At 38.5% G+C, this 24051-nt stretch overlaps 1 protein-coding gene across 2 annotated transcripts in view; it reads right to left on the bottom strand.

The window, feature by feature from the left end:
* Positions 1–8490: 8490 nt before the first annotated feature.
* LOC118918702 (cytochrome b5 type B) overlaps positions 8491–24051 on the bottom strand; it is a 33991-nt gene continuing 18430 nt past the window's right edge. Inside the window, exons 4-5 of one of the 2 annotated variants that reach the window (XM_036897750.2) lie at positions 14925–14953; positions 8491–12126 (exon numbers count right to left, since the gene is read on the bottom strand). In XM_036897750.2, coding sequence (XP_036753645.1) covers positions 12036–12126; positions 14925–14953 — 120 coding nt within the window. In that variant the 3' untranslated portion in view covers positions 8491–12035. The remainder of the gene's footprint in view (positions 12127–14924; positions 14954–24051) is intronic. The other variant, XM_036897751.2, reaches the window with a different exon arrangement.

The following is a 24051-nucleotide window of genomic DNA, read 5'->3' as shown; positions in this document are numbered from 1 at the left end:
CTACTCATACATTTCCAGTCAGGATATAGTTTGTTTGAAGGTCTGGTTACAATATTTTTTAGTAAACTTTAAAATTTTATTATCAAGTATAACTTACATGTAGAAAAATACACAAATCGTAAGTATACCAAAGTTTGGTGAATTTATCCCAAAGTAAACACACCCATATAGCCACCACCCAGATCAAGAAATTACCAGCATTCTGGAAGCACCCTTCAGGACCCAAGTCACTATCCCCATCCTCTCCCTATATGTAACCACTGTAATTTTAATCTGATGACCTCCCTATTTTTTTTTATGTATCTGATGGCCCAGATCATTATCTCTGGAGGCCAAAATTAATCAGGAGCTGGGAGGATTGTTTCCCCATGAGTCATTCCTCTTAAGAATAGTTCATCAGTGAGGATGCTTCCTGCTGCAAGTAATAGACACACCAACTCAAAGGGCTTAAACACCACAAAAACTTAGGATCTCCACAGGATGGGAACTCCCACTACAGAGCCAGTTCCAGGGCCAACTGAGCCAGTAGCCTGAGTTAATGAACCCCTGTGTTCTTCCATCTCTCCACTTGGCCATCTTGGTGTTCACTTGCTACCCAGGCTGGTGGCAAGACAGCCACAGCTGCTCTTTCTGCAACTGTCCATGTAGAGAGAAAACTTCATCCCACTGGTGAGAACTGGGTCACACACGCCAGCCATCAGGCCAGGAGATGGGATTGCCCCAAATGCCTTAGACTTGTAATTTGGGGTGGGATGGATTTGACAAGTCCACTCCCATGCTCCTAGAGAAAGCCTCACAGGACAAATGGAAAAAACGTCTAGCCCGACTCATTTATAAACCAGCTATAGATTGCCAAATGGTGACATGGGTTATAAACAGTGGAGACATGGAGCTGAACATACCAGTGGAGATTCAAGGTTAGAGGTAAGTAACTCTGTGAGGAAAGAATAAATTGACTGTGACAAAATAAACACAGCAGCTTTTGCCCTCTCTCCTCCTCTCTGAATTGCCTGTTTGGAAGCTGAGTCATGAACTTTTTTTTTTTAAGTTATTAGGATAGTGTCTGTTACCAGTGTGTTAAGCACAGGACATAATGTTTCAGTATACACTTGGGACAAATTCCACCTCTTTATAAATCATATGATGACAGGCAGCGCACAGGGGGCAGGTCATTTAAATGCTGCAGAGTGTGTGGGTCACGACTCTTTCAAGGGCACCAGTTCCTTCAGGCCAACAGCCATTCAGTCTCCCTAGAAGTTTGAGTATTCTGTACATTAAAATCCCAATTTTTAAACAAATAATATTATAAGTATGAGTCATATATCTGTGTACCAATAGTCATTTGCTTAAAGTAGCTGGGAATGGACATGTTTTACATCCCTTTTATTAATGTGCTGGTCACATATTACCAAAACACTAGTGAACACCTGTTGGTGGGATCTATCCTCGAGGTCTGGGTAGGCAAGTTGTGCACATCATGAAAAACAATCATGATAACAATAGTACAAATAGAGATATTTTTGTGTTAAATGTTAAAATGTATATGTCTGTGGATGATAGGACAAATAGTAGATAGGTTTCAAAATAAAGTATTATATTGTATATGTATATAATTTCACATACGTAAGTATGTACTCCAATAATTTTATATTTGTATAAAACAGGGGGGAGATTTTAAAATAATCATTCATGGTGGTTAAATCATAACCGATAGTATTCTCAGTGCCAACAGGAAAGAATGACCACGAGGGCAATGCCAACTGAAGAGTGAAAAATCCAGCATTTCCTTCAGAAAAATATTTACCATACAAACTAACATTCTGGAGGATTTTCTTTCTCAAAAATATTTCGAATTTTAATTGCTACTATATTTAGAAAGCAGCATATTAGCACAAATATTGCAATATCAAATATTTACAGTTCTAATGTGAGAAAATACTCTTGATCTCCATGAGCCCAAGCCCTTTCCCCCAGCAAGTTTCAGAAAATGTATTTTTTACTAAAGTAAAAATATAATATCCTGGGATCATCATTCATTTAGTTGTTTTTGACATCCAATAGCCATCCAATATCCTTCTAATAGCAACTGGGAATATGTCTACAAATCCGGTAATAGTCCAGTTTGCTTTCTGGTATATATTAGGCCTTCTAATGAGGATCCTAAATGGTATGGAGAAGCCTCTGTTAATTTGCTCTATGAAGGTCAGATCAAGGTTGTAGAGATTTTGAGAGGAACGCTCTTTTCTACCATACCAGCAGAGGGCACATTTTCCAGTTCACGATACAGTAGCCTCCTCTAATCCATAGGGGGATACTTCCAAGATCCCCAGTGAATGCCTGTATATACACACACACAATATTTTCTCCTATACATACACACCTACAATAAACCTTAATTTATAGGCACAGAGATTAACAATAAAACAATAAAATAGAATATACTGTAATAAAAGTTATGTGTGATCTCTCTCTCAAAATCTTACTGTATTGTACTTACTCTTCTTGAGATGATGTGAGATGATATAATGCTTACATGATGAGATGAAGTGAGCTGAATGATGTAGGCACTGTGACGTAGCGATTGGCTACTACTGACCTGATGATACATCAGGACAAGGATCATCTGCTTCTGGCCGCGGTTGGTAACTGAAACTGAAGATAAGTGGCGGTACTTCTGTATTGGGTCACATCACAGAGGATATTAAAAACTAAGCAGTTCTTGAATAAAGAATGTGTTTAAGAAGAGAATAGATGAGAAGGAATGCGCATAGAAAATACAAAAAATGACTGGGTGCATCCACTTAAAAAAAATCTTATTTAGAAAAAGCCCAAAGCTCTGAATATACTTAATTCTCATGACCAAGATATTTCTTAAGTGTGCTGAATTCTAGGTTAGAAGACAGTTTCCCTGAGAAGGCACTGTTCTGTTTACTGTCCTATCTGTCTCCTGATTCTTTGTAAGTAATCTCTTTTTTTCTCTTTAGGAGCCTTTAGGACAGTGGTTCTCAACACTCACCATGCATCAGAGTCCCCTGTTGTTTTAATTGATCTGTGGCAGGGCCAGATACTAGTAGTTTCTGATGTTCTAAGGTGACTTCAACGTGATCCAACGTGTGGATGGCATGGGTGATTTGGGATTTTATTCTTATCCCTGCCGTTCTGAAATTCTGCCTCAGTGTGAGTCATTTTTCATTATTGTGCTGAGCACTTAGTGGTCCTTTCAACATCAAAAATAATTATCAGTTCTGGGATGTTTTCTTCTGTTATTTCTGTGGTAATTTCTTCATGTTCCACTTCTAGATCTATTCGTTGATAGGGTATCTTCTGGTATGAACCTCTCATTTTCCATCTTTACCTAAAGCTTTTGCTCAGTAATTTTAGCATTCACTGGCAGTCTCAAATTTATAATTTCTAGACTCTTATTCTCTGAATATTCCTTTTTAAATAGCATCCCATGTTTGTGTTCATGGACACAATATCATCTCTGACATTATCAGGTTTTTTCTTTTCTTCTACATTATCTCTTCCTCTGACTTTTTTCCCATTTTTTTGCTCTTCTCATATTAAGGCTTTCCAAAACTGGTTTATAGTCTGTGGCTATCCACTAACACCTGTTAAGCAAGGCACGAGAAACCTTTCTGGTTACTTTGCATCAGCAGAGCTTGCTGACTGAAGGATTTCACCGTAGGGTGACAGTGCACAAGACACCACATGTCATTATCTATAGGTCTTCTCTCATGGACTGGTGAATTTCACCAGAGTCGTCTTCTTGTCCCCTGTAAGGGGCCATAATCCTGGCTGTTGGTATCCAAGGAGCCAGGGGGTGTCTCGACAATCAGTGTGAACTTCCACTTCCTTTCGGCACTCACCACCGCCCTTGGCTTCGCCTTGTCATCCCGCACTTAGTTCTCTCAGGTTCAGCTTTTCAGAGCCAGGATTAGATGATCTCCAGCTCGTGCCGGAGGAGAGGGGCAGCTGCCTGACTGCGCAGGCTGGGGCTAGCGAGGGAGGTGGGGTGGGGCCCGGGCTGACTTTAACTCAGTTTTCCAGACAGCTACACAGCCTGTACCCTGACAAGAATGGTGCTTCCTATGTATGAGTTTTTCAGGGCTCTGCGGTGTGACGTCACTCTTGCTACTTTTCCTCCTGTAGGCATTTGTTTTCTACATTCTTCTAAGTTTACTGGCCTTCCATACTCCAAAAATTTCTTGAGATCTTTCATCAACTGAGGTGTACTCTTTCATTTGCTTTGTCTTTATGGATTTATGTTTTTGTTTATTCCTTACTCTCATTGTTCGTGTGGTGTTTGAAAGGGAACAGAGATAAACAATTTTGTTCAAGCTATGTTCAATCAGAAACCACTGTTATTTTTTGTTTTAGGGTGGTCAAAAAACAATCTATGCATTAATCAAATATAAAGTTCTAAGAACCAATCTCCCAGGCAGAAAAATCACAAATAATCCTAAATAAGAAAATTTATGTAGCTACTCTACCCTCAAGAGGGGAAGCATAACTCCTCACTCCGTAAGTGATCAGCCTGGTGATCAAGGTCAGCATCAACAGGCATGTATCATAGTGATAGCACGTACCCTTGACATGATGTGATAAAAATGGCAATTTACCTCTGTAGCTTCCCCCTCTACACCAAAAAAATCCCCTATAATCTCAGTCTAACTATAAGAACAATATCAAATACCAGCAGAGGGCATCCTAGGTGTACCTGACCAATCCTACCCAAAACTGTGAAGGTCATCAAAAACAAGAGTCCAAGAAACTGTCACAACCAAAACAAAACTAAAAACCCTAAGATCAAGTGTAATGTGGTATTCTGGAACAGAAAAAAGACATTACGCAAAAACTGAGGAACTATAAAGGAAGTATGTACTTTAATTAATGATGTATCAATGTTGGCTCATAAATAATATTAATGTAGTGGAAGATGTTCCAATAGCATAACATATGAATGTAAGACGCTAGTAATAGGGGACCAGCTGCCTAGTTTATGGGAACTCTACTACCTTCAAAACTTTCTCTATATTTAAAATTGTTCTAAAAAATGAAGTTTGTTCAAAATATTTCTATGAAACCAATAAATACTGGCAGCTGAAAACAGGATTGGTTTGTGGGTATGCTGGAGAGAATGGGGTTTTTGGTTGTTAGTGATGTAGGTTAAAAAGTTCTACTTGGGAGTTCTAGATAGTTTAACAAATGTGGTTATGGTTGTTCATTCAGACACAGCACGATAAAACGTGATCTACTTAGCCCTCCCTGTGGCCAACATAATGCCAACATAGTGTACCCTAAGGGATGCAGAAGACACTTCCTTGAAAGGGCATGTAGTCCATTAATGAAGACACTTAAATACACACACACATACGGTCTGCGATTGTATTTGCTTTGCATAACTGCTTCCCCTATAAGCCCCTTCACATTCAACCTGAGGACTGGGTTCCCATGCCCTTGATAGAGCCAGAAGTGCATGCTCTGATACTATCTGACCAACTATAGTCTCACTTCTCAGAATTAATTTCCACTGGGGTTTGAGCTGGAAGCTAATGTGGCCACCCGGACTCATACCGGCCTTCCGATTCCTAGTCCTAGTTCTTCATGAGGTCCGGCTGTGCTTCCTACCTTCCGGGTCCCTCAGATCCTCACTGCGAACTCCTAACAAGTTCCCCTTTGCCTATGTTAAATGGGTTTCTGTATCTTACTCTATGACAGAAATAATCTGAGTGTGTAACTTTTCCAAGTGCAGAATATTCCTCCTTTCCACAGATACGTAGACTTAGCATGGAACGGAACGAGTCTCTGCCCTATGGGAGCGCAGGTATTCTTGAAGAGGCAGAACTCTTAAAATGTGCAGGCATTTGTAGGTCAGCTAAGTTGCAGAGGCCGTAGTAGTATGTGTCTCAGGAACCACATTTGAATGAGCTTAAGACAAAAAGCAAATTTACTGACTCAGATGGAAGGTCCAGAGTTGGAATTTTGCCTTAAACAAAAGTCAGTAAAGACGTTCAAACAGAACAGCACTCGTTTACATGGATGGTCCAGATTATAAACAATCAGCTTTAGTTCCTCCAAACGTTTTCTAGGACAGACTATTGGGTAGGTTTTTTTTTTGCACCAATATACTTAAAAATGAAGATTAGCCTAGCCGAGGTGTTACCTTGGGTCATTTATTAGTAAAACCTAAGACAAGTAGTTCTAGGGGGACAAGACAGAAATTAGGTTGAGAGCTAAGGAAAAATAAGTTTTAAAAAGGATTCCAGAGAGAAAAAGGGGGCCATGCTGGGAATCTTGGAAAGCTCACTCTCCTGTGTTGTCTGGGGTTGAGCTCTGATAAAACGTCCTGGGTTAATTCAGAGTGGGCAGGTTTGTGAGATTTTTTTTTTTTTTTTGTGGACATCTTTCTATTGTAAGGTTATGCCACCTTCCTTTCTGAACTTAGGAAACTAGGAAAAAAAAAAATCCCCAAAGTAAGCAGCTCTACGGAAAGAAGAAATTCAAGCACCTGGCTTAAAAAATTTTTCACTTTCCAGGTGCGGGTGGTTCTAAAGTTAACACCCATGTTTCAGTCGCAGAGATCAGGACGAGGAGCAAACAGTGACAGACTGCTCTGAGACTGGCACTAAGGGGCCAGAAGCGCCACTTGTCCTATTTGTCCCAAGCAGCCTTGTATTTGCATTACGTTGTGCTTCCTCCAACAAACTGGAATCGTCTTTTCATGATACAGCCATTTTGAAAGCTGGAAATGGAAACGACAGTTCCCAAATCTTGTGATCCATGGCATGAAGTAGTGGTTTGCTCTCTCTCAGATTCCCACAGAATTTAGAGAGGCTCAGGAGAGCCGAGGGTTAGGCCAACCAATTAACAATGGTTTCTCATTAAAATGTATATACTTATATATATATTTCCAGGTCAAGTCCTAAATGGGATGATGGGACAGGTGAAGTTACCAAGAACTTCTCATCTGTGTTGCCTACGGGTTTCACGAATGGAACTCCCTTTTCCCCATAGGTTACCTTTTGTCAAAAGCTGTTTCTAAAAACACAGTTCAAAGCTAAATTCTCATTAAAGGTTTCAAGAAACTGTTTTGAAAGGAATGCAAGGATCATTTTAACTAAATTATTTCCACTGAAGCAATATGATTCTCTTCCACAACTGAAGACTTTTCAGGGACTCCTAAGACTATACCTATTTTTTAGTATCTAAACACACTAAATTAAGAAAATGATTATTATAGATTCCATTTTATTGACCACCTACAGAAACATCTGTGAGATCGGTAGTAGATGTATCAGGCCTGTTATTTATTTCCATACAGCTAGAGCTGTTTTTACATGGGAAACACCAACAGTGAAAAACTGAGTTTCAGGCCTAGATTTGGATTTAAACTCTAGCCCTCCTCTTAGCTGTGAGGCCTCAGGCAAGTCAAGTCATTGGTAAAATTGAGATATCCCCATCTATGCTGTGAGTGTAAGGATATTATAAGGGTAAGGATCAGAAATGTTAGTATACTATCAGGTATTGCATGGCACGTAAATAAATAAATAGCATTATAACTGTATCCTCACCTGAAAGCAACTCTAGTCTCTCCTGAATGCTTCATGAAAGAATTTTAAGGTTTTAAATGCTGGAATACAAGTGATTCAGCTGAGTGGTCCCTGAAATACACAGCATAGATATCTATTAAGCTAATTAACATTAGGATACCCACGATGTCTACAATTACCAACAGTTGAGCAGACTGTGTAGGTATTTCTTACCTTAATTTTCCTAATTGGAACCACAATTTTCTAGCTCGGTTTTCAGAAATCAACCAAGAGTTGTCAAGCACCTGCCCAGTACTCAGCATCAGGGAGAGTGCGGTGATATGGATTATTAGGACTGAAGATTCAACATTAGATGCAAACACTGGTAATAAGAATGGGACTATCCTTTTCTGTTAGTAACCCTCAGCTCACGTGATAGTGAAGTAACCAAGCCCTAATGAGAAGGCTGTCAGGGTGCTTCAAAGGTAATTATATAAATGGTTTATTTCCCTTGTTTTATTAACACAGTCACTAGAACTTCCATCTCGATGTTTAATTTTCCCCAAGAGTTTAGCTATTTCCAAGAAAAACAATTACTTAAAGACTGGCATTGCAGATAACAAACTATTATTATATTGAACTGGCTTCTCTTTACCAGAGGGTTTCAGTAAAAACAGAACTCCCAACTTGTCTGCTTCACATCCACTAATACAGCAAAGTCGTGATTTTTGCTTCTCACGATTATCAAATGAGCCGCAAGAACCTGAGGAAAGAGCAGCAAGAATCCGGAGAAGCCACAGACCCCCTCAGGCCACACCTGACGGTTTGTGCACAGATACAGGGGGCTTTTATGCTTTTCAAATTCTTTTCTTTCAGAACACCTTAGGAATACAGAACCACCACTACTTAAAAGTAAAAAAAAAATTTTTTTTTTTTTTTAAGAAACTGGAGTCAGAGCGAGAAAAGGAAAACAGTATCTTTATTGTGTGTGGTTCTAACAAACATTCACTGTGTGCACATTCCAGCAGAAAGAGACAAAGATCTTTGTTCAAAATATGCTGAAATAAAATAGGTAAACAAACTCCATTACTGAATACACAAAAGGAATGTTAATAATATTCCTTGTTCATAGTTGAGGGTGAAGTAAAAGAAGTTAAAAACCACAGTAATATTTTGCCCAAGTGGCAAATGTAGAATATAAGTGCAGGCAAAGCGCAACTCCTAAAACTCACTGAGTAAGATGCTAGATAATGAGGAGGTAACCTGACAAATACGTCTCTCTCCCTGGAACCTGCCGTGGATTTGTGAGATCACCCCACAAACTCCAAACCGGACTCTTCTAGAGCACAAGAGCCAAATGGGCTCCACTCCCCACTACTCTTGTGATATTTAGCAACAGAAGATGTTTCAAAAAGAAAATCAATCACTTGTTGAAACAAGACATGTCTGAATCCATTTCTCCTGGGGAAGGACATAAGGAACATTCATGTTCTGCTTTTCAATCTCCTAAAATGGAATGTAGCCAGATAGACATCACTTGAGATTTTAACCATGAGATACCATAACTACTGACATGTGTAAGTAATGGTCTGTAGAGCTTTTTTCATTGCTCCTTATCAGAATTAACTATAAATGCAACAATGCTCTTAATTTCACAACATAAGCACTTGTGACAATTGCTAAAAGAATTTTAGAGGCTCAAATTATAGGTTCCAATTATTTTGTTTCTGCCTAAGCGGTTGCGTAAGAACTAAACACAGTATAAACTTTGTTGTCCTCCTGGAACTTTCCTGTCTTTACAAATGTAGAAGCCATGTGGAAACCAAAACCAGTTCCTAAGAGACATGGGCTAGGAGACTCGGCACGAACATCCCTACTTGAGTAGCATTAATGTTCCCTCCTCTCCTCCTCCTGCGATCTCCAGCCGGTATGTGTACGGTACAGGGCCCAACAGCAGCTAGCCTTCCCCGGGGATAAACTACTGAGCACCCCAGAGACCAGCTCCAGCAGGCACAGTGAGCCAGCAGCGACTGGTTCCACTTGCTCTCAGAGGGACTTTTATGACCTACCAATGTCAGGACTGTTCCAAGAACTTGAGTCTCTACCTCCTCAAACCAAAGTCCTTTCTGATGGATCTGGTTACCATGCTAGATTACTTTACTGTTTAGAAAAACTGCTGCAAGCTCTCACACAAGCTCTGCCTTTCACCTGGCTGTTTATGTAGGCAGCAGAGTAATAGTAAATAGACCTACAAGTGGTTTTTATAATACGAAGTGGCATCACATTAACAGTAGATCAAAAGACGCCCTGGGTACTGGAGCGATTTCATGGATGGTAGAGACAAAGTCTGAAAATCTTTTCCTCTGGCTCTGAGTGAAAACAAGTCCAGATATAAACAGAAGACCAATATGAAATAGAAAAACACACTTTTTTCATTGCTGTTTACCCTAAAAAATACCAAAACATCGATTTTCCTTAAGACTATTGTTCTTTAATGTTTCTCATAAGCCAGATGGTTTTCATTCAATTTTGGAGACTGCCAACACACTTTTAATTGATCCAAGTTCTCTTCTGGCTTACTTTTAGCTTGAATGCTCCCTTTCCAGCTCCTCAATACTCCTCTGTCTTTACTTCTACCCCAATGTGGCCCCATGTAATCATGCAACTTAATCACTATAGCAATTATATACCAATTCTCATCAAGGCAATCCTTTCTTGTGTCTTTGAATGGGAGGAGCATCCTTTTCCCCAATAAACCGTCTCAAAGTGACACCTTACAACACATACAAAACATTTTCTAAAGATAAAAGCTTGACTATACCCATAGCCCAGATATATAAAAAGTCAGCCAGAAATCCCCCCCAAATAATTCCATAGTGTCATATGCAAGTGTACAAATACAAGGCTACTGTTATTTTGATAAATTCTGAACTCACTCCACTGCTAAATCACAGATGTTAAGACCTCGGCTTGCACTCTTTCTCGGTTTGCAAGGGCAGATGCTGGTTGCTAGGTGGTTTCCGCCCTGCCAAGCCCCTGGCAACCTGGAAGGGGGCAGAGACACTGAGTGGTGCCTCTGGTCCTTCTCCACAACCAAGCAGCCCCGTGCTGCACAGGACAGCGGCTCAGAGGTGGGCTGGTAATCCTCAGAGGATGGGGAGAAAAATCACCACAAACAGCGGCCGGCAGGAAACAGCCAGTGTACTGTCTCCTCAGGTGCCTCCACGGGGAAAAAAGTGAAGTCAAATATGCCAGAAAAATTCTTGGACCAAGAAGAAACAGTAGCATAATTCTCAATAATAATCTGCCTCAATGAAACACTCGTCCAAGGAGAAAAAACTACCAGCTTTTTTTATTCTCAATGGAAAAACAACAAAACCACAAATTGGGAGCCATGGAGGTAAAATACAGATGAGATGGAAAACATTCCCTTGCCAAGATCTCCCCCTTTCAAATGACACTTTACAATGTAAGTTATTTTACTGGGGCAAACCAAACATCAAAAACTTTATCTTTGATCAATTTGGAGTCTCTTATTTTTATAGAATGGGGAACAAAAACACTATCAATAAATTAAAAAGCAGCAAAAAGCCCTGGCAAACCTCCAAAGACATAATTATAAATTTATTTTACCAATAAATGATGGGGAAAAAAAAAAAAAAAAAGAAAGAAAAAAGATGGCTAGAAACTAGTGCCAAGCCAAAGAATGAAATCTTTGGTGCTTTTTCTAGATTTCTGTCCTACAGGAGTATTTTTCAAAACCAAGATTACTATAAGTTCGCCCTGTCACTCCAATTCACGTGTCCCTTTCCCCATTTCTCTCTACTCCCAAGAAATTAAAGGGAAGCACCGAATGCCCAGAACCCCTCGGCAGACTGCGGGGGTGCCGAGAGTTAACTGCCGCACCAGCTGGGCGGGGAGGCAGGTGATGACCCAGCTCCTAGTTTTCACAAATACAAACAAGGAATAAGATCATTCGGCAGCTGCTGTTTAAGTCACAGGTGTGCCACTTTACTTCATGAATTAATAAACCCCTTATGGTAAGTAATAGAATTAAGCCAAGAGTTAAAAATATACTTCCTGAAAAGACAAATGGACAAAGAAAAGCTTCACAATCAGAGTGTGCTTAAGCCTTTTAAGAACATCTAATGGGCATTCAAAGGATTGGAAAGCAGGCATCCTTACCAAAGGGTAATGTCACCAGGACATATGGATTGTTAATTATAAAAAGGCAGTTCTGAAATGTAAAAGTGCTTGTGGAAACAGGTGAAGAGAGGAAATGTGGCGAGGACACAACAGTCAGCAGGTGCTTTGGGAGTAAGGCTCTGAGAAATGAAGACGACTGGCCCCAGGTCTCAGCAGGAGGTCTGGCCGATGGTCTGGGCTGCAAGGGGGAAGAATACAACCGGCAGGATTCGAGGAGAGGCCACCACCACAGCCCCCACACAAGTCTCTAGTTTTCACTCCCAGTGGATTTGCTTTCCAGACTTCACCAAGGTCTCCTCAGGAAGCTCTGCTTTCCGATGTGTAGTAACGATACAGGAAACCTAACAGAATGGCGCCTATGATGGGGAAAATCCAGAATGACCAGCAACTAGAAGTGGAGGATGGGAGGAAGCAAAAAAGTCATGAACATTTTATACCAAACGCTCGCTGTTTTTCAGCATCCACATTTTAATATTTTTATGGGCAATGGGTTTTGATTTACTTTGGGAAATGTAGATGCTTTTATCACACAGTAGTTCGCAAGACAAATACTTGGACTGGAGTGACAATATTAAATGATAATTGTAACATTAAAAACAGAATGTATGGTATGGTACCATATCATATATACACACACATACACACCTCTATGTGTTTTTACAAAGACATATAGTGGTTATTTCTGGGCTATAGGATTTACGGATAGTTTAAATTTTTCTTCTGTGTTTTTTCACATATTCGACAATTAACACTTTTAAGTAGGAAAAAGCCACCATTTTACACATGTAATTACAAATTTAGAAGTAATAACATCTGATACAACTACTGGTAATATTATATCTGCCTCACATATATTTTAAATTTTTAATCCTCACAACAACCCTATGAAATGAGCGTGACCATTATTTTCATTTTATACATAGGAAAGACAAGCTTCGCACCCAAAAATCACAAAGTAGAGTGAGTCAAGCAGTCTTGAGTCCAAACCCATCCTCTTAAATTCAAGTTTGGACACCAGTAAAGGGACACACCACACACAGAACATACTGATAGTTTATTAGACTAATAAGGTTCAGTGAATGGCAGCTGGCTTCACACCAGTCCTGTAAAAGATTTTCCCTGAGTTTCAGGACAGTCATCATTCTCCTTACAATAATTATTCTTCTCTAGTAGAGCTTATTAGCACTGCTAGTTTTAAGGTGTAACTCTTCCCAATGATCCAAAAGACCAGGCTGCCCCTCAATTCAAGGCATATGCAGTCTTGGTATTAAAGGGATTTGAAGCCAATGAAACCAGCTGAGGTTCAATAAAAATCATTCTCTTTGCCTAAACATGCCTAGTACTTTGCACATTTAAGTATGGCAGGAAGCTGCTCTGGACAAGTTTAGAATGTCAGCCAGGTAGCTTGGCTTAAAAAAACGAGCAAGTTGGCATGCACAACAACTATATGGCACTCGAAAGCTTTGCAGGTCATCTCCCCACAGGAGTAACGACATCAGGTACCCAGGAGAGCAACCGCAAGGGACAAAAGAGTTCAAAAGTAGGGTTCCTGAGAAAACACTGACAAATTTTTCAGTACAAAAGACTGAGAATGGTTGGCTACCAGTACTCTCCATATACTCCTTTGTAATACCCAACTGCCAGGGAGAGCAGAACCAGAGGGAATGCATTTATGCTGCACCAAAGTAGATTTAGGTTCAACAATAACTTCCTGGCCATAAGACAGAGCTCTCTTCTTGGAAATTCATTCAGGTTATTACATGTAGTTGTGATTCATTTATTTTTATGGCCTTGTAGTATTCCACTGTATGAATAAACCAGAATGAATTTCATTTTATTAATGGATGGTTATTTGGGTTGTTTCCAGTATTTTAACATCTTGAGTGCTGCTGCTATGAACGTTCTTGTACGTGTTTCCTGTATACCTGTGCACACACTTCTCATGGGTATAGTCCTAGAAATGGAATTGCTGGGTCAAAATGTATTCATGTTGCCAAATTTACAAGATAATGCAAAATGTTTTCCAAAGTGACTGTTACTATTTACAGTCCCCTAAGAGGGCCTAAGAATTTTGGAGGTCCACTTCCTAAACAAACTCCTCTTATTTTCAGAATTTTTCATTTTTGCTAATCTGGTAGGTGTGAGACACCCTACAATTTCAATTTGCAGCTCTCTGATGACAAATGAAATTAAGCCTTCTTTTCATGAGTTTGTATTATATTTGGGTTTCCTCTTCTGTACCATGCTTATTTCCATGTTTTTTTTTAATATTCTGAATTATTTTAAAAAATTGATTTGTAGGAATTTTTTATGTAGTCTATTAATTCTTACTCAATTTTATGTGTACCATAATTCCATTTCAAGTTTGTGGTTTATATTTTCAAATTCTTTTGGAACATGTGGCTAAGCACAAGTCCCTAATATGAAGGAAGCTGAATTTACTAAACAGTTTCCCTTAAGTTAGCATTTTTTTAGTACTCTGTCCATCACCTCAAATAAAAAGATGCGATACATTTAAGGAGGAAAAAAGACACACTCTCTCCTCTCTGAAATACCTTAAAGCAGGATATCATAAAGACATTAACAGAAAGCTCTATAAAATCTCTATAAAGATATTTTTACAAGCCAAAATTCCATGGTCATCTCAAGTAGAGACACTTATGGGATGATAAATTATAGCTCTCAGAGCTAACGCTACTGCATTATTAATATTACTGCAAAAGGGACATTTGTAAACCTTTGAGAAAACCCAATCCCTGAGTATGACTGCAAAACATCATTGTTTTCTTCTGTAAAATACAATAACAGAACCTACTTTACAGAGTGGTCGTGAGGATTAAACGAGAAAAAGTTTTAAGTGGAAGTCCCACAGTGGACTGAGACACAGAGATTGTGGGCGTGACTTGATAGTAGTTACTTGTCCATGCAGTGGCCTTTCAGTGAGTCTTTAAATTCCAAGATTTAAAGACTCAAGGCATGAACTTTTGAGATTACTCAGAATGATTAAAACTGTAAAACTTAATCTTGCTAATGCTAAGAAGCTACTGAATTTGTAATAATTTTGGACAAAAAAGAATTAGCTGTCAAGCTCTACTCTTAAGTTACATTACACGTGTATATTTATAGAAGAAATCTCTTGCCAAATATTATGTTTAGCAAAAGGAAGTCTGTTAAGGGGATACTAACCTTTTGCACGTGTTATCTTTCGAAGGGTCCTGAAAAAGATGCATATTAGAAAGTCACAAACAAACAAAAGGAAAGAAAATTAATATGGAGTATATTAATCTTGAACATCTGTATAAACTATGTGGCTAATAACAGAACTTCATCTTTCATGCAATTTGATGTTTAAAAATTTGTATGTGATTGGAGGACTGGGAATTCTATTTCCAATAATATATTGGTATTCCCTAGTGAAGAACCATTCATGAAAGCATAGAGGAATGACCTAAACTCTTTTTAGATGTTAAAAAATGCTATCAACACAAACTATATTAGGTGGACTATTTGTAGTCACAATGGTATGTCTGGCTCAGCTAGGCTTGCCTTTGGCAGTAGCTAAAATTACCTTTTTTCTGAAAACATTAAAAAAAAATAAGAACTTTTGTAACATACAGATCAACTGAAATGCTAATTTCACAATGAGAAAAGAAGAATGAGATTAAGGGAAAGAAAATACCAACATTAAAACAAAACTTAAACATAACACTTTGGCATGGACCCTGTTAGGAAATATTAAAAAGTGTTAAGATGTAGACATCTAAATAGTTGGAACTTCCAAGAGAGAAACTTTAAATGTTCCCACCTGGAATGTGGATATGATGGCTGGAACTATAGCAATCATACTGAGACAATAAAGGAATCTTGAATATAGTAAAAAAAAATTGGCAATAAAAAGGAATGAAGTACTGATACATGCTGCAACATGGCTGAGCCCTGAAAATATTATGCTAAGTGAAAGCAGACAGATACAAAAGACCACATTTCAGTCCACAACAAGATTTAAAAAGCACTCAAGGCATGGACTTTCGAGATTATTCAAAACAAATTACAGGAAATGAGAACTTTTGAAATTACTAAAAGTGAATTATATATTACTCAAAATATCGTATGAATTGCTCGTAATAGGCAAATCTAGAAGCAGAAAGTAGATCAGTGGTTTCCTAGGGCTGGGTGGCCAGAGGAGTTGGAGGGAAATGGAAATGATTGATAATGGTTATGGGGTTTCTTTTTCAAGTGATGAAATGCTCCAAAATGCACTGTGATCATGGTTGCACAATCCTGTGAATGAATATACTAAAAAAAAACTTCATTTGCACATCTTAAATAGGTGAACTGGTATGTGAATTATATCTTAATAGAGCTGTTATTAAAAATTTTTAATCAATCTAAATAAATATCAAATAAAGTTACTGATTCCATTAATTAGCTATAGAGTACAAAAGGCCTGCTAACTTACTGCCAGAGGACGATATCCATCAGCACATTACTGCTGCCCAAAATATCATCTTTGCCAATATATAGAAGTACACAAGGGTGTGAACACAGAATATCAACTGTTTAACCACAATTTTCAGTAAATTCTAAGAATTTCCAAAAAAGTGTATATACTGGCCTAGATCCTTTAGAGCAGACTGTGAAATGAGTTTTAACTTCATATATCCAAAACACTGGCATGCAAATGAATACATGCCCCAAACCTGAAAATTAGCCTATAGGCAAATAAGACTTCTCATAAAAAATTTCAGGTAAACCATATTAATATATTACTACACTTCTTTGAGACCTTGATGATTACTGTTATCCAGGACACTTCCACTAGAATAGTATGAATCAGGCTAAAGTGTATTATAGGTTAATCTTTTGAGAAATACAACAAATATTTACAAGTTTGGAAGGTGGTGGTGGTATTGGTAGTGATGGCTGAAATAATTAATAACGTTGCCTTTTAAAATATTCCACCATAATAACTAAGAAATAATTGAATTCCATCATAAAATGCCCATAGTCTTTATGCTTTATCCACATACTATCAATGATTTATAGAACAAAAAACAGTATAAAAGTGGGATAATCTGAAAGGCTTACATGAGAGTATTATAGCATAAATATATGAGGATGTTTAATCTGTAACTAAATGCCATGTAATTCATATAAATGGATTCTAGATTTCAGCTTTTAGCCTCTTCTATAACCAACAGCTCTGGACGTGTACTCAACAGACTGAGCCTCAGATAATGCAGTAAGCATCTAAAGAAAGAGGGGGGAGGAACCAGAGAGAACCAAGACCGCCCTATACTGCGACTGAGATAGTTTCTAAAAAGCAGTAAAAAATTAAAAATAGACATGCTTATTTTAAAACCAGGCACCTCAACCTGTTTTAAGATCAGTCCACCCGTTCTATAGCATCTTACTACGCTGATAGACAGTGCCGGTAACGGGGCAGGAGGTGAGGACTTGATAATATGGGTGAATGTTGAAACCACTTTGTTGTTCATGTGAAACCTTCGTAAGACTGTGTATCAGTGATACTTCAATAACAAAAATAAATAAATAAAGATCAGTCCATCCCTGGAGGCAGAAACACCAACTGCCCTACCACTGGAGGAAAGCAAAGAGGAAGAGGCACATCCTCTATTTAGGATACTGACAGCCAAGTAAACGCCAAACAACAGTGACTCTGCATTTAATCAACTATAATGAAAGGGTTGGGTAAGCCACTGCTTTTAGGAGCCAAGCACCTCAGCCAAGTTTGGAAAGAAGCTAAGTAAGTTATTTTCAATTTAACAAAATTAAAAAGGAACAGGTTCTATTAATGCAGGGCTTCCTCCCTCGCCTTAGTCTGGTCTCTCTCCGCAGAGGTCTCATTTTCACTCCAAAGCTCTGGGCTGAATCTAGTGGATGCTTGGGCAAAATTTCCACAGTTTATGATTCACTTTAACTTATCCTTTTGGGTATTCAGGCACATCTGGCTGATTCTGTTCTTGCCCACATTTTAATTTACATGCAGACTTTGGGACAAGAGAACAGTGACTGCTCTCAATCTGTGGCATGGGAAGGAGTAACTGCAATACTTTACGATTCTAGTTACAAGAGAGCAGATCAAATCCAGAGTTCTTCTACCAAAAGCCTAAGAAGTAATTAATATGCATGGTTCTTTATTCTCTGAGGAGTCTGGAATACACTTCCAAACAGCCAAATTGCTTTCAGGCTACTCTGATTTTAGTTCAAAATTAACAGAAATTAACTGTTTAAATAGACTGGTTCCCGAAGTTCAAGTTTCATTAAGGCTTTAATTCCCTCATAAAATAGGAAATATATTTATATATACATAAAAACTAAACACAGACTTTGTAGGTTAAAAGGAAATACTTCATAATATCTGATTAACATTTTTATAAAGCTGCTCACAACTGAAATTTTATCTAGTATCTTCAAGCTCAATGCTAAATCACTTGTAATTTCCCCACTGGTAAAACAAAAGGCTCAGACCAGAGGAACTTAAATTCTAAAGTCATAATCGATGAATTCAACACAATTTGCTGACCCAAAGGCATTTGAGCAAAACTTCAGGGCAGCCTTCTAACGGGAGAGGGAGATGCCACTCTCCCGCCTCTAGGGAGATTAAAGGAGCAGCACCACGTGGAGATTTTCCTCCCTCACACCAGGCACACAAAGGTGTGCGCTTCCAGAGAGGCACTGCACCCTAGGCAGACCCTCTCTGATACAGTTAAAAGAATGACAAGGAAATGCCACGAAAGGAAGGAAGGAAGGAAAGAAGGAAGACAATAACTAGCAAATATATGGGAAGGGATTTGGGGATTCAGTCGGGGTAGTTTCACTATGAAATCTGTTTATGAAAAAGAATTATGATGATGCAGTAAAATACACAGAGCATGCTAAATGTATCTTCAGCATAGTTTGTATTTAGACTTTCAGCAATTTAAATGAAAGGGGAAAATACCACAAGGTATATAAAAAGCTTATGTTTTAATTCCTAAAATGGATGTTTGCTATTCCAAGAGGACTCCAAGTATTTAAAATTGGAAAGAGTGGATTTTAAGACACAGGACGCCATTAGCAAATTTAATGAGTATGTGAGCAGTGTGGTAATTTTTGCAGCTTTTTTAAAGAACACTCTGGTATCTATGTGGCCAGCAAAATAAAAAACAACCTGAGAACTTTAGGTTCAAACACTACCGGAAAGGATTTCCCCCCATCATACAATAGACTTTACAGCATGAGCTATATGACTCATTATAGGAACTTTAGGATTAGGTTCATCTTACAACCTAAGAAGTTTGAGTACTTGAAGTACATGATTTCAACATTTTATACTTCTAACCATGACAGGGCCAGTACTGTGGACCTTGTAGACAGCCTTCTCATAAAGTTCCAATGTACTAAAATTTCTTTCTGGATGAGAACACAGTTTATTAATTACTGTCTTGTAAAGCATATATCCCTAGAGGTGGCCCATCATGCAAAAAATATTTCCCTGTAGATAAGGGCAAAATTTAAAGGTAAAAAAAAATACCCACTAAAACAAATTTCTGTACAACTCAAAAACCCACTGTAATTGGATATCTGAGACATCACCAAAGAAAACAATTAAAAACACCCAGAATAATTTCTACTAGGAAGAAATAAAAAACTTGTTATAACATTGGAGAGCTGATTTGAAAAGGATGTTTCCTTGTCCTTCTGACACCATTTTGCAAAACTATACATCATTTCTATTTAAGCATTTATAAGGAGACGACATTAATCTTCTGAGATTCCTAAGCAAAGGGTATTTTGTCTTCAAGAGTGATTTTGCCTCAAGCAAGGGAAACAAAATAAAAAATGAACAAATGGGACTACATCATGCTAAAAAGCTTCTGTACAGCAAAGGACACCATCAGCAGAACAAAAAAGCATCCTACAGTTTGGGAGAATATATTTGTAAATGACATATCTGACAAGAGGTTAACATCCAAAGTATATAAAGAGCTCACACACCTCAACAACCAAAAGGCAAATAACCCTATTAAAAAATGGGCAGAGGAGCTGAATAGACACTTCTCCAAAGAAGAAATCCAGATGGCCAACAGACACATGAAAAGATGCTCCACATCACTAATTATCAGGGAAATGCAAATTAAAACCACAATGAGATATCACCTCACACCAGTTAGGATGGCCAACACAGAAAAGAATAGGAACAACAAATGCTGGCGAGGATGCAGAGAAAGGGGAACCCCCCTACACTGCTGGTGGGAATGTAAATTAGTTCAACCATTGTGGAAAGCAGTATGGAGGTTCCTCAAAAAACTAAAAATAGGAATACCATTTGACCCAGGAATTCCACTCCTAGGAATTTACCCAAAGAATGCAGGATCCCAGTTTGAAAAAGACATATGCAGCCCTATGTTTATTGCAGCACTATTTACAATAGCCAAGAAATGGAAGCAACCTAAGTGTCCATCAGTAGATGAATGGGTAAAGAAGATGTGGTACATATACACAATGGGATATTATTCAGCCATAAGAAGAAAACAAATCTTACCATTTGCAACAACATGGATGGACCTAGAGGGTATTATGCTCAGTGAAATAAGCCGGGTGGAAAAGACAAGTACCAAATGATTTCACTCATATGTGGAGTATAAGAACAAAGAAAAAGACTGAAGGAACAAAACAGCAGCAGACTCACAGAAGCCAAGAATGGACTAACAGTTACCAAAGGGAAAGGGACTAGAGGGGGGTGAGTGGGAAGGGAGGGAGAAGGGGAATAAGGGGCATTACGATTAGCACACATAACGCAGGGGATGCACGGCGAAGGCAGTATAGCACAGAGAAGACAAGTAGTGACTCTCTAGCATCTTACTACACTGATGGACAGTGACTGTAATGGGGTATGTGGTGGGGACTTGATAATGGGGGGAATCTAGTAATGACAGTGTTGTTCATGTGATTTTATATTAATGATACCAAAAGAAAAAAAAAGTGATTTTGCCATTATGTTCTATACTTTATTTCAAAGTATTATGTTACAAAATACAAATGTTAGGTAAAACCAGGGAACAATGAAACCACTACACAAATATCTTGGTAAATCACAACCACTACTCATCTAAAGGGCATCTGTATACCCATTCCAAACATTAATAAATTACGTTGCAGGTATGATAGGAATATTAAACAATTCTTACAAGGGAATTTTTGGTATGATGCAACCAGCTAACTAGATCCCATAATTATAAACAACGCATTCTTTTCAGTTTCCCCTAAAAAAGAAGGTAAACTTTATGTGTCTACTTTATGTATGTGTAATAGAAAACTGCATATAAAACAAGAGTCAGTAGTATCTGGGAGAAAAAATACATCTGCCATGAAATGCAACTTACAGATTGTTTCTAACATACATGGAATTTATTAGATTTCAAAAGTTAAAAGTTAAGATAAAAATTTTGAAAAACCTATTAAGCCTTGATGGAGACAGTCATTTGTTTAAAAACAAAAAGAAGATCAAATCCTGTTATGGGAAATGTCATCTCATCAAAATTTTTGTCTACCTAATACTAAATATCTATTAAAAAGAAGGAGGAAGAATTTATGAACTGATAAGGAATAATCACGCAGATAAGTGAAAAGAAGCTAGGTACAGAACAGTGTCTATAAGATGTTTTTTAAAAGGAAGGGATGGCTGGTCTGCCTGCTGATCAATTGATCAATCCACCCACCTATTTATATTTATCTGCACACTGAATCTCTTTGGAAGAGTAAAAACAAACAGCTGGCTACCTCTGAGGAAGGGGACCTGGGAGACTTGAGAGTTGGGGATGGGCGGGAGTCATTTTTTATAGTACACTTTTTGTATTATTTGCCTTTTTACCGTGTACAACATTCAGAACATCCGAGTGGGATAATGTTCAAGTTAGTGGGTCTACGCATAGTAATGAATTTTGACTAGTGAAGTAGCTGAACTGCTGAATAAATGAAGGAACCGGTGCCCACTTTTTTTGCCAGGTTAGCATTTTTAAATACCTTATCTCCTGAACTGACGGCAGATTCAGTGATAAGATAAAACAGCTAACTAACCAAGAGGTAAATGCATAATCAAGAAAGAGACTTCATGGCCCAGATACGTGTCCGGATTACTTGCAGGATGGTAGGTAGGCAGGCCGAATGGCACAGAAAACATGAAGTCTGTTTCCAAGGTGAGTTTCCATAACCCCAAGCAAACTGGAAAAATGTTAACTCAAATATGAACAGTGGATTGATGGTCTCAGCATGCGGACTAACCCAGTGAGGAAGAGGTTCAGAGACAATAAGATTTTTAATGCTATCTAGTTACCTCTGACTAAAGCAGGCAAGGAAAACATCTGTTGCCAGATCTGTAGTTTCTAAGCTTTTAAGTTTTAGTATTGTAATATTTCAGGGCCTTAAACCTCAGGCATTATCAACCTAACAAGAAAACAATGGTGACCATCAATTATTTACCTGTGTTGTAGCAAATGCAGTATGAAAGGTAATTTCAAAGAAACTGGGAAAAGGCTCCTCATTTACTCTGGAATAGCATGTTTTGGGTGGCTTTTAAAAAAATATGTGTGTGGTGGGGTAGTTTCAGGCAGGGAAGAGATAGGAGCTGTGGAGGGAGGAGAGGAAGAGTAGAGAAAGAGAGGAAGGAGAAGGAAGAAAATGAAAACTCGGTCCCACAGGGCAGAAGACCCTCTCAAATAGGTTTAAAAAAGTCACTTCTTCATAGAGGTTCACAAACCTTTAACCAAAAGAGAAGAAAAGTGTTAATGAAGTGAACTTTGTGTTAATTTCTTTGTAGTGAAGGAAGAAAAAGTAAGAGAGGAGACACCCATACCCTAAACACCAAGGCTCCTATTTAAAGTCTCAGATTTACTTTTTAGTAAATCTGCAGGATCAAGAATTCCTTCCTGGTACTGAAATCGGGTTAGACTACCGTTCTAAGGCAACCTATGTAGGTGTGGTCTTGAACCTTTTCCCAAAGGTTTTCCTTGCCTGACTGAAGCACAGCAGTGTGACTAGGAACAGTAACCAGATTCTACTAATGGAGACTGTCCTTTGGGTACAATGGACATGAAGTACACAGAGCCTAGAAAACACTGCCTTTAATCACCGCTTAACCAGGCAGGGGCCAAACTACATTTGGAGACTTCTAAATTGCTATACAACTTGGTGAGCTAACACCTTGTGTTTCTTCCAAAAGGTCCAAGGTGTTAATGAAGTGAATTTTGTGTTAATTTCTTTGTAGTTTTAATTTAGCTGAGACATCTCTAATTAATTCTTTGGCCTTACAGAAGGAAGAGTGCTTTCCACAGAAGAGAAGTCAAGTTCCCTAAGTCTTCAAATGAAAAGATGGTTATATCATTAGGCAAAATGTCTGGGGCTTGGCTACCTGGGTTACTTTAATTGCAAATTCCCAAGTCCCACCTCCAGAGATTAGGAGTTAGTAGTGGAAGCCCAGGAAAAATACATTTCAGAAAACATGCCAAGAGATTCCAGTATAGGTGGTACAAGGAACAGAGTTTGAGAAATACTGCTTTCTCTTCCTAAGAATGGTCCTAACTACATACTACACTATCAAGGAACAAAAACAGCAATAAGAAGCAATTTGGAGACTTCTAGATATTTTAATTCCAAAATTAGTTTCTCTATTGTTTTAACATAAAGGATGCTCTCAGTTGCTGTGCAAAAGTGGGCTATAGCTCCTAGATAGAAGGTGCATCCCTTGAACAAATAAATGTTGACCTTTGAGAGCAGTGTTTTTTGGACATGTTCAATATACGAAGCAAGGCCATGCTCAGCTCAAATTTTACCATCATTAGGTAAGTGCGGATTCAAGACGGATAGTGCATGTATTAAGAAGAGAGGACGAACTAACCGACAGTGCTCACAAAGCATTTAAAGAACCATTTCATCCCCCTTCATAAACAATTCAACAGCTCTGAGTAGAAGAGTACAGCAAGATGCAAAAGTCAATTTACATAAACACTCTGGACTACAGGGCAGCTGGTGGCAGACACCATCAAGCAATCTCACATTGAAAGAAATTCTTGCGTATAGGCCAACTTTAACTGCTGTGTCAAACGTGTTCGGTAATTCCAGTTCAGTGAGGAAAGGGAAGCAGTAAGTGTGGAGGACGGAAAAAATGTTCACGGTAGACGTTAGTTAAGTCAGAGGGATGTATAACAGCTCTGTGAAGGACAGAAGTCAAGGAAAACGATGAGGGAAGAGGGGAGACTAATCACCCAGCTTGTGGGAAGCAAAAAGGCTTTCAGATTTTCTTCCTGGAATG

The sequence above is a fragment of the Manis pentadactyla genome, chromosome 15 (genome assembly GCF_030020395.1).
Source record: "Manis pentadactyla isolate mManPen7 chromosome 15, mManPen7.hap1, whole genome shotgun sequence".
Taxonomy (NCBI): domain Eukaryota; kingdom Metazoa; phylum Chordata; class Mammalia; order Pholidota; family Manidae; genus Manis; species Manis pentadactyla.
This window is presented reverse-complemented; position numbering and strand designations above follow the sequence as displayed.